The 11680-nt window shown below is 39.1% G+C and overlaps 1 protein-coding gene across 2 annotated transcripts; it reads right to left on the bottom strand.

The window, feature by feature from the left end:
- Positions 1–6664: 6664 nt before the first annotated feature.
- LOC306856441 (uncharacterized protein) lies at positions 6665–10761 on the bottom strand. 2 transcript variants are annotated; one of them, XM_079395735.1, is made up of 5 exons: positions 10668–10761; positions 9813–10030; positions 9223–9436; positions 8652–8754; positions 6665–8543 (listed from the first exon to the last, which is right to left on the bottom strand). In XM_079395735.1, the coding sequence occupies exons 3-5, from the start codon at positions 9406–9408 to the stop codon at positions 7828–7830; spliced, it is 1005 nt and encodes a 334-aa protein (XP_079251861.1). In that variant the 5' UTR covers positions 9409–9436; positions 9813–10030; positions 10668–10761; the 3' UTR covers positions 6665–7827. The 2 variants fall into 2 exon arrangements, with proteins under 2 accessions (XP_079251861.1, XP_079251862.1); XM_079395736.1 differs by lacking the exon at positions 10668–10761 and having other exon boundaries at positions 8652–8751; positions 9813–9945.
- Between the last annotated feature and the right edge of the window lie 919 nt (positions 10762–11680).

Genomic DNA, 11680 nt, shown 5'->3' on the forward strand with positions numbered 1-11680 from the left:
TGATTAAATATAGTGATCTAATCTTGTTTGTGCCAGAGATAAAAGTTATGGTTTCTTTAGTTGTTTGTTAAGCCCACACAACATCTATCCATCTGTACTACTGTCCAAACGGTTTGTTATTTCCATATATCATCAATAATAAAGGTGCAGCGATCAGGGTCGAATCATGGCCGATATATCCAATCGTCCAGCCCTCGTCTGAATCTGATTCCAGCACGGAGACTTTCTTTTCTTTTAATGGAACAACACTCCCGAGGCTGCGTCCCCATCCATCAGGACGATATGGTGAGTAGTTCGATCCCATCATTTTTAAGTAACTGTGCTCTAAAGTTTGAAGCTATAGTGTGAGACTTTATTAAGACAATAATTGCTTTAGTAGGAGTGACTGCAGCTCTTTTTGCAGTCGACTTTTTATGTACTTCTCAGAAATATACTTAAAATGACATTAAGTATACTTGACTTATACTTATAAAAAGAGCTCTACTTGTGCTCCTAGAATCCGTGTTTTCATTGTTATAAGGTATGGCAAGCTAGTACACATCTACTGGACAGAATTTCCAAAAACACACGTGAAGAAGAAACTGAAACAGATGCTTCCACATGTAATCTAACACGATCATCAGATATAAACCAGCATCAAAACTGTAACGTTATGAATAAATGAAGAGGTAATAATTACTGTCAAGCTTTGGGGTGTTGATCGACTCATCTGTTTTTCCATATGGCTTCTGTATAATCACTAAACATCTCACAATGTTCTTTATAATCAGCGAAGCTCTCTGAACTGCAAATCATATCTTATTTACATTGTGTCTGCGTGTGGCGTTTAGCATTAAGTGAATTCTGACTGTCACATTTATTAATATCTTATGTTATTATATCGTATATTAATCATTTGCACACAGGAGCATTATCTGACTCGTCTCCTCCTGGCCGCAGACACAGGTGTTCAAGACACTTTTTACAGCGATTTTCAGTCAGTTTCTTGACTTTTCCTCCCTTATGAACAACACACTTTAGTGCACGATAAAAGCTCCTTGTGTTTTCTCGGTTTGACCGATTTGAGCATCCATAAACAACACAAAACACAGGCATCTTGAGTTTCTGCTACTGATTCCTAAAACCACTCCCTGCCCTCCAGCTGCATTTCGCGCATCATCAGAACCACGTGACTGCAAACAACCTATTTATGGCTAAAGTGCACGCGGTATCCATGACAACGCCAAAGATGCAAGCTTGAAAAGAAACCGTCATCTTGTCCGTTACTCTGACTGAATGAAGATGGAGTCGGTCGGTATGCCATTTTAATATTAATTAATAGTTTTGTGCTTTTACAGTTAGCTGTGTGTAAAGAATACACGGAACATTTGTTTAATCTAATTATTATATGATATAATTATACGTTCGGACCGGGTGTGTCTCACTCGTATTGGAAACTGAAGCTGCGGGCTCTTTGATCGCCCCCTGGTGGCTGGCTGCAGTACAGGTCATAAACCCCGCCCTCTCCATGTAAACGAATGGGACTTGAGTCATAACAAAATTAATTACACTTCCAATACAATTTTCCAAAATATGATTTGTCATTTAAGGTAGTTGTTATCACGCTGATATATGTTCAATTGTTCATTTTTGTGGTAAGTTTGATTTTAGCTAGTAATGCTATAAAAACGGGGCGTGTCGTTACGGTTGATTGGGTCTGCGGGAGTTTGGTTCCGCGGCTCCACCCCATGACTCTACCGCGCAGAGTCGGGCTCCAAACGAATCTCTACCGCGCAGAGTCGGGCTCCAAACGAATCCCTACCACGCAGAGTCGGGCTCCAAACGAATCCCTACCACGCAGAGTCGGGCTCCAAACGAATCTCTACCGCGCAGAGTCGGGCTCCAAACGAATCCCTACCGCGCAGAGTCGGGCTCCAAACGAATCCCTACCGCGCAGAGTCGGGCTCCAAACGAATCCCTACCGCGCAGAGTCGGGCTCCAAACGAATCCCTACCGCGCAGAGTCGGGCTCCAAACGAATCCCTACCGCGCAGAGTCGGGCTCCAAACGAATCCCTACCGCGCAGAGTCGGGCTCCAAACGAATCCCTACCGCGCAGAGTCGGGCTCCAAACGAATCCCTACCACGCAGTTTGAGTAATGCAATCTGAAGTTCAGGAGAGCTGTTTTTAAGCATCTCATTTTTTATGTTGTCAGGGCCACAGGATTTCTTACATTTGAGGGATTTCAGTTTTCCACTAAGTTCTTGTTGGGTTATTGGATAATCAAGCGGATTTTGGTTGTTTTTGATACATGATTCAAGAGCGTTCAGTTTTTCAAGGGCTTTTAACTGGTTGGGATTATTCAGAGAGTCAGTTTGATGTGTATAGAGCTTCTCAAAATAATCTTTCCAAATTTGAATGACTAGTTCTTGTGGCTTTGTATTGTTTAGACTGGTCCAAGTGCTCCAGAACTGACCCTGATCAACTGTGTTGTCCATCTTCTGAAGTGTGTTGTTATAATAATCCAGTTTCTTCTGTCTCAGTGTGTTTTTGTATTGTTTCAGAAGTTCTGAGTGCTTTAAGCGTAATTCTGAGTTGACTGGAACTTTGTGTTTTTAATTTGAAATTAATCGTTGTCTTATTATTTTACAATCACGGTCAAACCACTTTTCAGAAGGTTTTTGTTTAGCTCTGTTTTTGGGTTTACAGTTGGGCAAAAAAGTATTTAGTCAGCCACCAATTGTGCAAGTTCTCCCACTTAAAAAGATGAGAGAGGCCTGTAATTTTCATCATAGGTACACTTCAACTATCAGTAGTCATGTCAAAACAGTAACTAAATCAGCATACTATCATCTCAAAAACACTGCAAGAATTAGATGTTTTGTTTCCAGTGAAGACTTGTTCATGCCTTTATCAGCAGCAGGGTGGATTACTGTAATGGTCTCCTCACCGGCCTTCCCAAGAAGACCATTAGACAGCTGCAGCTCATCCAGAACACTGCTGCCAGGATTCTGACTAGAACCAGAACATCTGAGCATATCACACCAGTCCTCAGGTCCTTACACTGGCTTCCAGTTACATTTAGGATTGATTTTAACTGACTGCAACGAATTTTATGTATAATCATTTTCTTTAAATTTATTTTAAATCAATTTCTATATCATTTTAAAATTCCTTGTTTTTACTTCCATGTTTTTATTGATTTTTAATGTCTATTTCACTTTCTTTTATGTAAAGCACTTTGAATTACCACCGTGTATGAAATGTGCTATATAAATAAACTTGCCTTGCCATGAGAGACAGAATGGGGGGAAAGAATCCAGGAAATCACATTGTAGGATTTTTAATTAATTTATTTGCAAATTATGGTGGAAAAATAAGTATTTGGTCAATAACAAAAGTTGATCTCAATACTTTGTTATATACCCTTTGTTGGCAGTGACAGAGGTCAAGCGTTTTCTGTAAGTCTTCAGAAGGTTTTCACACACTGTTGCTGGTATTTTGGGCCATTCCTCCATGCAGATCTCCTCTAGAGCAGTGATGTTTTGGGTCTGTCGCTGGGCAACACGGACTTTCAACTCCCTCCAAAGATGTTCTATGGGGTTGAGATCTGGAGACTGGCTAGGCCACTCCAGGACCTTGAAATGCTTCTTACGAAGCCACTCCTTCGTTGCCCGGGCGGTGTGTTTGGGATCATTGTCATGCTGAAAGACCCAGCCACGTTTCATCTTCAATGCCCTTGCTGATGGAAGGATTTCACTCAAAATCTCACGATACATGGCCCCATTCATTCTTTCCTTTACACGGATCAGTCGTCCTGGTCCCTTTGCAGAAAAACAGCCCCAAAACATGATGTTTATGGTGTTCTTTGGATGCAACTCAGCATTCTTTCTCCTCCAAACATGACGAGTTGAGTTTTTACCAAAAAGTTCTATTTTGGATTCATCTGACCAAATGACATTCTCCCAATCCTCTTCTGGCTCATCCAAATGCTCTCTAGCAAGCTTCAGACGGGCCGGACATGTACTGGCTTAAGCAGGGGGACACGTCTGGCACTGCAGGATTTGAGTCCCTGGCGGCGTAGTGTTACTGATGGTAGCCTTTGTTACTTTGGTCCCAGCTCTCTGCAGGTCATTCACTAGGTCCCCCGTGTGGTTCTGGGATTTTTGCTCACCGTTCTTGTGATCATTTTGACCCCACGGGGTGAGATCTTGCGTGGAGCCCCAGATCGAGGGAGATTATCAGTGGTCTTGTATGTCTTCCATGTTCTAATAATTGCTCCCACAGTTGATTTCTTCACACCAAGCTGCTTGTCTATTGCAGATTCAGTCTTCCCAGCCTGGTGCAGGTCTACAATTGTGTTTCTGGTGTCCTTCGACAGCTCTTTGGTCTTGGCCATAGTGGAGTTTGGAGTGTGACTGTTTGAGGTTGTGGACAGGTGTCTTTTATACTGATAACGAGTTCAAACAGGTGCCATTAATACAGGTAACGAGTGGAGGACAGAGGAGCCTCTTAAAGAAGAAGTTACAGGTCTGTGAGAGCCAGAAATCTTGCTTGTTTGTAGGAGACCAAATACTTATTTTACAGAGGAATTTACCAATTAATTCATTAAAAATCCTACAATGTGATTTCCTGGATTCTTTCCCCCCATTCTGTCTCTCATAGTTGAAGTGTACCTATGATGAAAATTACAGGCCTCTCTCATCTTTTTAAGCGGGAGAACTTGCACAATTGGTGGCTGACTAAATACTTTTTTGCCCAACTGTATATGTGGTAGTTTTATTTAAATTAGCCTTTTTGCTATATTTTCAAAAATATCATTAATATGTTTAATTGCTAAATTTATTCCTTTCCAGTTATTATCATATGTTGAATTGTTAAACAGTATTATGGAATTGACTATTTAATTTGACTTCAATACTTTAATATATGTTTCAGCAGCATTACGAGTCCATCTATATGGTGTTTTGAGCTTATGTAGATGAATTGGCTTTTTCTGGATCTCTCTTGATTTGATGTTTTCACCTGAAGAGATTGATCTGGCTGTGATCAGACAGGGGGGACTGAGCTTTGACGGTAAGTGCACTGAAATGGGACGGGCTTATATTTGATATGGCATAATCTACAACACTGTTGCCGAGGTTTGAGCTATAGGTACATTGTCCACAGGAATCTCCTTTGATTCTACCATTGAGGATATAAAGTCCTAAAGTTTGACACAGGTGGGCTACCTCTTTTCCAAGCCTATTGACTCCAATATCCTGGTTATTTCTTCCAGGTAGAGTACTGAAGAGATCTCGGAGTAAATTTGTGAACAGATGTTTATCTCCCGAGTTATCAATATAGTCTAATTCTGAACCGGATCGAGCATTTAGATCTCCACATAGTAAAATTTTCCCCAGAGATTGATACTGATTAATTTCTTCCTGTAAAGTGTAAAACTCTTCATTGTCGTAGTATGGGGAATCTGATGGAGGAATATAGATTCCACAGATAAAAAGGTCTTTATCTAGAATTCCAAAGCTTTTATCCAATTTTAACCAAATGTGATTTTTGCCTTGCTGTACTGGTGATGTAAAAGGGGCAATGTAATTTTTTATCCATATGACTAAACCTCCAGAATCTCTACCACGATGTATTGAGTTGAGTTTCCAGGAGGGCACATGATTTCAGAGTAACTTGCAGGACACTGAGTGGACACATCTGATCTACACCATGCTTCTGTTAGAATTAGGATCTCAACATTTGTGATGCTATTTAAAAAATCTGTGTTTGTGCTTTTTAATCCAAATGTTTTAGAGCACAAACCCTGAATATTCCAAAAGCTAATATTTAATTTTTTTATATGATCGGTGATTAAGTAGTACTGCTGTTTATCTGGAGGCAAAACCTGAATTCAGGTGGAGCCCGTCATACAGGTGCCACGGTCTTATAGAGCTGTGATGGACTAGGTGCACGTTGGGCAGACTGGAACAGGAGAGACGGACCTCTTCGTTGATCTTATCAATCACAGAGGGTGGGACGTCGAGCCGTGGGAGCAAGCTGGAGACCAGTACACGTGAACTGGGGAATGTCTGTGAGGCTTCTCTGCCATCTCAAGCATTGCCTTGGCTGTACCTTCATTTAAATGATGGAGGTCATTCGTACCTGTATGAATGATAATACATTGCGGGCTGCCGAGATGATCACTAGTGAGCAGTTCATGAACACGTTTTGTGTTTCTGGAGTGGAGCTCTAGAACCCGCTGTCTGGGGAAGAGTTTCTTGGGTTCGATGTTCTTTCCTGTTGAGTCCATCAGAAGAACTACTGAGGCCTGAGTCGCCGGTGTTCTGTGGGACGGTGGCGGTGTGTGAGTTAAGCATTCTCTGAAGAAAAGAAATCAGTCTCTCGCTGTTCTCCTGTGCTCTTCTCTCCTTTGTCTCTCTCTCTCTCTGGAGTTTGATTTCCTCCCTGAGTAGCTCCACCAGCTTCCACTCACCCCTTCACCCAGGGGTTGACGCAGTCGCACTTCAAGTGTGCAGTCTGGAGTCCACGCACTTCAGTTTGGGACACAGCTGTTGTGTGGCTCATGTTGTGTTTGTGGGTTGTGGATGTTAATTAAGATGCTCAGCGGTTGTAGAGTTACATTTGTGACAATAATAATAATTATAATTATAATAATAGTAAGTAAAGGCACTGTAGGCTGTTAGTAATCACTTTATTTTATTTTAAACATATTTCCTTGTTCCATACATGTAAATGCAGCTCAGCATGCTTTCCAGGAATTTTGCATTAGAAACAAATCGATATAACAGATCACAATGAGAATTGCTAAACAAAATGAGTTAGTAACCATAATCAGATAATTAGAGTAAATGGTAAAATATCATAATTCAATCATCAGCATGAATCATCTGAAAAATTAAAAAAGTTTCCAATACCAGCGAAGATGTCTGTGTAATAAGCTATAAGCTGTGCTATAAAGTCGAATAATAATGTATTCATCTGTAATATAAACTCGTACTATACCCACACATCCAAACATGTCGCTTTTCTCAACAAAGCTCAAACATGTTTAGAGTCCTTAGAGAATAAGTGCTGCATTAAAAGCCCTGATGGCTGGATGATAATCATTAATCCTCCTGTTCTGTTAAATTACATAAGTTTTCTTTTCATTTTAGAGCAATACTACAGAGCCCTGAAGTCTCTGCACATGAATCCTCCTGATCAGATGATTGTAACAACGACGATGGAGGGAATAAAGGGAGAAGGAGGAATTGAGATGCCTCCAACATCCCCGTCCTGCTTCACATTTACACAGTCATTTCAATAAGAACTAAACTTCAGATTGTTATTAGACTCAGCTTTAAATTTTAGTTAAAGACATTTAGCTGAGTGCATTAATCTTTATGTTGGAAATTAGCTTTTTTTTTTTTTTTTTATAATTTTGAGGAGCAGGGTTGCCAAAGTCAGATTTTTCAGTTTTGAAGCAAGGTTGTGGTAGAAAAAGCAAATCCATGGGTGGTGATTTTTGGGGGTGTGGGAAAGTAAAACAAACAAAAAAGGCAAGATCTGAGTATGGAGCCATTTCTGCACAGGTTGGGAGAGGAAAAACAGGATTATGGAGAGGATGACAGTCATAACACGCAATGGATGACAAAACTCTAACACTAAGTGTGTTGGAAATATTGCAAATATACAAATGTGTGCGCACCACAGTGAACATTTGTTGGAAAGAAACAAACGGGTGTCCGTTTCTTCCAGTGTCCAAACTTTTTGAGCTAGTTTCAGGTCTGTGGGATTTAGGATGTAGTTGAACTGGAAATTTTGAAAGGAAACCTGGCAACCCTGAACAGGAGAAAGAAACTCACTATCTATGTTCAAACAAAGGTGCAACTTCACGCAGAATGTCAATGCACCAGTTAACCCCACGGTCTGTGTTATACATGTGCACAACTTCCCGTCTTACCTGTTCAAACCGGGTCCGTTTAGTCGTATTATTGCCAATCCACCTGACCTTTGCCTGTTCATCCACATAGATTTGAAGGTTATTCATATCATCTATGACAACATTCACCCTTTGTCTCTCCTCTTCTGTCACGTCACCTGGGTTTATGTGGCCCAGCACATCTAACATAGCATCACGCAGTGCTCTGCAATATTCACCATACACCACTCCATTCGCATTCACGTAGAATTCATCCTCACTAAAGTGAACCACCATGTTTGTCTGAACATCTGCTTCTGTGTTTTGGGGAAGTGTGTGTCTGCCTAATTCATTCATTGCCTGCTGATTATATCGTTGTCGATTACTGATACCATATTTTTGTATAAACTGATTCAACACCTTGGAATGAAATTTAAGAATGTCATTGTTGAAGACATGTTCGCCTCTTCTCGACCTTTTGAGTTCATCGTTCAGCTCCTGATTGAAGTCTGGCTTGAGGATACGGATCTTTTCTAACATATCTCTCTTAATAGTCTCCACTTTTTTCTGTCTTGTTTTCTGCTCAGCTGAAGTTGGAGGTTTTGTTCCACTTTTGGAACCTTTGGCCATATATTCAGTAATCTTTTCCTTTCTGACCTCTGTGGAGAAAAGAAAAAAACAAAATTAGTCCTTGCTAAGATTTAACTCTAAATTAAATTTATTTCATGTAAATTTAGAACAGTGAGAAGAGCAGAAATAACACGCACCTCTCACATTTCGGAGTCCAGAAAATTCATCTGCAGCTGCTGCTGATTTATCACTTAAAAATGCAGCTCCAGCTGCTGCTGATTTATCAGGAAGAGTCGACTTCTACATATGGAAAGATTAAATATTTAAATAAAAACTCTGTTACCATGGACTGGCATGATGGTGCACTGTGACATGCAATAATTATACCATATTTATACATAATGTAAAGAATAACACGTGATAGACCTGCTGCTGACCATACAATAATCCACTTCGGGAACTCTGAGCCTCATAAGAGATGATTACTTTAAATCAAAATTAAAATCAAAACTGGAAACTAATAAAGAGTAGAGTACAGGAGTCGTACATGATGGTTCATGCAGGAGAACAACATAAAATCATAAATCATTTTTTTTTTAAAGATATCCAACTGCACTCTGATAATAACAGGAGTGTACTAGGATTTTTATGTTTTTGAAGTTCAGTTTTTCAAGTTTTTAACTGCAGACTTTTTAAAAAAAAAATATTAGGAGAATTTGCTTTACTATCTGGCAATCTTTGACTATATGATATTTAAATATGACTCACTTTCACATGTTTTTTTAATGACTCTTTCACAATGTTTTCAACGGCCTTCTCCTTCTCCTTTATCACCGCTTTATTCCCTTCATACAGAGCCAACACCAGCTCCACTGCCTCTTTGACCGCCCCGATGACCGGAACGATGTCCATGAACCCGATCCATACTGTGTCTTTCTCAGTCGCAGTGGCCATGCTGTTCTGCTGTCTCTGTATCTAACACCTGTAAAGAGAAGAAGTGCTGTGCTTTTATAGACCTGTTTTCCTCTGTTCTCCTTGAACATTAATAAGTATTTGGAAAATTAAGCCACACGAACAAATGGATGAATTTCACTGCATTTGAAAATAATGTTAAACCAAGTGGCATTTATTTTGAAGAAAGCACAAAGCATTTCCCCAAAAATAGATTGTTTAAAAAAAAAAATAATAATAGATATACTGGTCATAATTAGACAAAAATGCATTTGGACCCTCCTCAGTAGTGGCTTCATTAAAGATCACAGTTACAGTGTTTCAATGTTTAGTTTCAAACAATATTATCTCATTTAATACAGCAGAAATCAGCATTGTTTCTATTCTCAAAAATAAATGTATCTTACCTGTTCTGTTTTGCTGACTGTAGAGTTTCCTCTGCAGTGTCAGTCAGTCACTAGCCCTGATATATGCAGCACTTTATATACAGTCTCTACTAACAGGAAGGGGTTTTTATTTTTTAACTGGGCGTTATCTTTCCAGCAGAGCCGTTGAGAAACAGAGTTGCAACACGCTTTGATCTCGCCGCCGCGCGGTCACGTGGTTCATGGAGCTCTCAATGGGTCTGAATGGGATTAATCGGGTCAGACAACAACAGCGGGTTTACTTGCAGCATATTTCAACACAAAACGTCCATTGATTCATTCGTTTAATACACTGATAGTAGCATTTTGTCTGTGGAGTTTAATGGAAATAATATGAATGGGTTTTTCTTGTTTAACTATGGAGGAGTAAAAACATAGTACAATGCAACACAGGATAAGGCGGTTACAACTCTTTGTATGTAAAGTATAAATAGTGTAAACTGCTTAATAGAGATTGGAGACTTGAGGCATGACTTTGTGTTTTTGTGTTACACTTATTCCTGTGGATGTGCAGACCAATGATTAAATAAATTATGCTTATTTAAAGAGTATAAGAAATCTAATTAGTATGCAAAATGTGTTATTGTATTAATATATATTTCTTCATCTATGGTCATCTATTATTCACATTTTAATACAGTTATGATAACTAGTTTAGTTATTGTAGCTAGTATATCTATAATAATATAATAAAAATCTAATAGTCTCACTAGCTATTATCTAACGATAAACATTATTAAACCTGATGACATGAAAATACCACTATTAATAACTATTCAAGACTAGGTCAGCTAAGGCGTTGAAATATTTTAAAAAGCAGTTATTTCATGAACTTACCAGTGAAAATGCTCCAAAGATCCTGAAATGAATGGCTTCAATGCTGGAACTATCTGTTTGGAGCTATCGGCTGCTCGTGACACGCTTTACTTCTGCATTCCTGAATTCCTCTGGAAGCCTATCAGAGTGTCGCAGCGGCTCTGAATTCCTCTGGAAGCCTATCAGAGTGTCGCAGCGGCTCTGAATTCCTCTGGAAGCCTATCAGAGTGTCGCAGCGGCTCTGAATTCCAGGAAAGGAACTTCCTCTTACAAAAGTGATTACAACACTCTCTTCTAGTTAATACGTCTAAACACTAACTTAAAACCAGACTCTTCACTCTCCTTCGTGTTTTTATCTTCCAAAAAGCAAATCAAAATCTTTGCACTGAGATCAAGCAAAAATGATCCTAAATGTTTTCACAGAGTCTTGCTTCTGTGTAAAACCACCTAAATTATAGAAAGAATATTTGACTAATAGCACTGGTTGACCTTTTATACTTGAACTTGTAGGTGTTTCCTGTTTTCATTTTTTGTTTTTGTATTGTTGTATTGTATACAGTGGTCAAATTTTTAAAACAATTCAGGGATGGTGGTCAATTTCTTTTGGGGGGGTTGTAGCTAATTTTACATAGTGATTACAAAATTTGTCTAAAAAAGATTTTATTTAATGAAAAATTTACCTTATTAAACTCTTATGTATAACCTTTTTTATATATTTATTTTATTCCTTATTTATAAGCTCCTTCTGGGGCCTGAAATGGAGGAATTTTGGTTAATACTGCTAATTAAACAATATTTTTCTGAATATGTTTTTGTGCTGGCACCTTGGCTGGTTTAGGACTGTCATGGATAAATAAAGATGACAATAAAACCGCCAGTATGTGGCAGCAAGTCCCTATTTTAATAAGTTACTTATTGAATCATTCAAATCAAACGATTCGTTCAAAACAGCTGATTCAATTAGAAACGAAACAAGTGAATGGACCCTTGAATCATTGGCTCACTTGATTCATTCAAAAACAGATTCATTCAAG

Source organism: Barbus barbus (genome assembly GCF_936440315.1).
Source record: "Barbus barbus genome assembly, chromosome: 36".
Taxonomy (NCBI): domain Eukaryota; kingdom Metazoa; phylum Chordata; class Actinopteri; order Cypriniformes; family Cyprinidae; genus Barbus; species Barbus barbus.

Excerpts from the sequence above, each read along its gene's own strand:
- LOC306856441 (XM_079395735.1), bottom strand. The coding sequence starts at position 9,408 with ATGGCCACTGCGACTGAGAAAGACACAGTATGGATCGGGTTCATGGAC. Across the intron at positions 8,755-9,222 it reads CATTAAAAAAACATGTGAAA|AAGTCGACTCTTCCTGATAA; the intron begins GTGAGTCATATT and ends TTCCATATGTAG. Across the intron at positions 8,544-8,651 it reads TGGACTCCGAAATGTGAGAG|AGGTCAGAAAGGAAAAGATT; the intron begins GTGCGTGTTATT and ends TTTTCTCCACAG.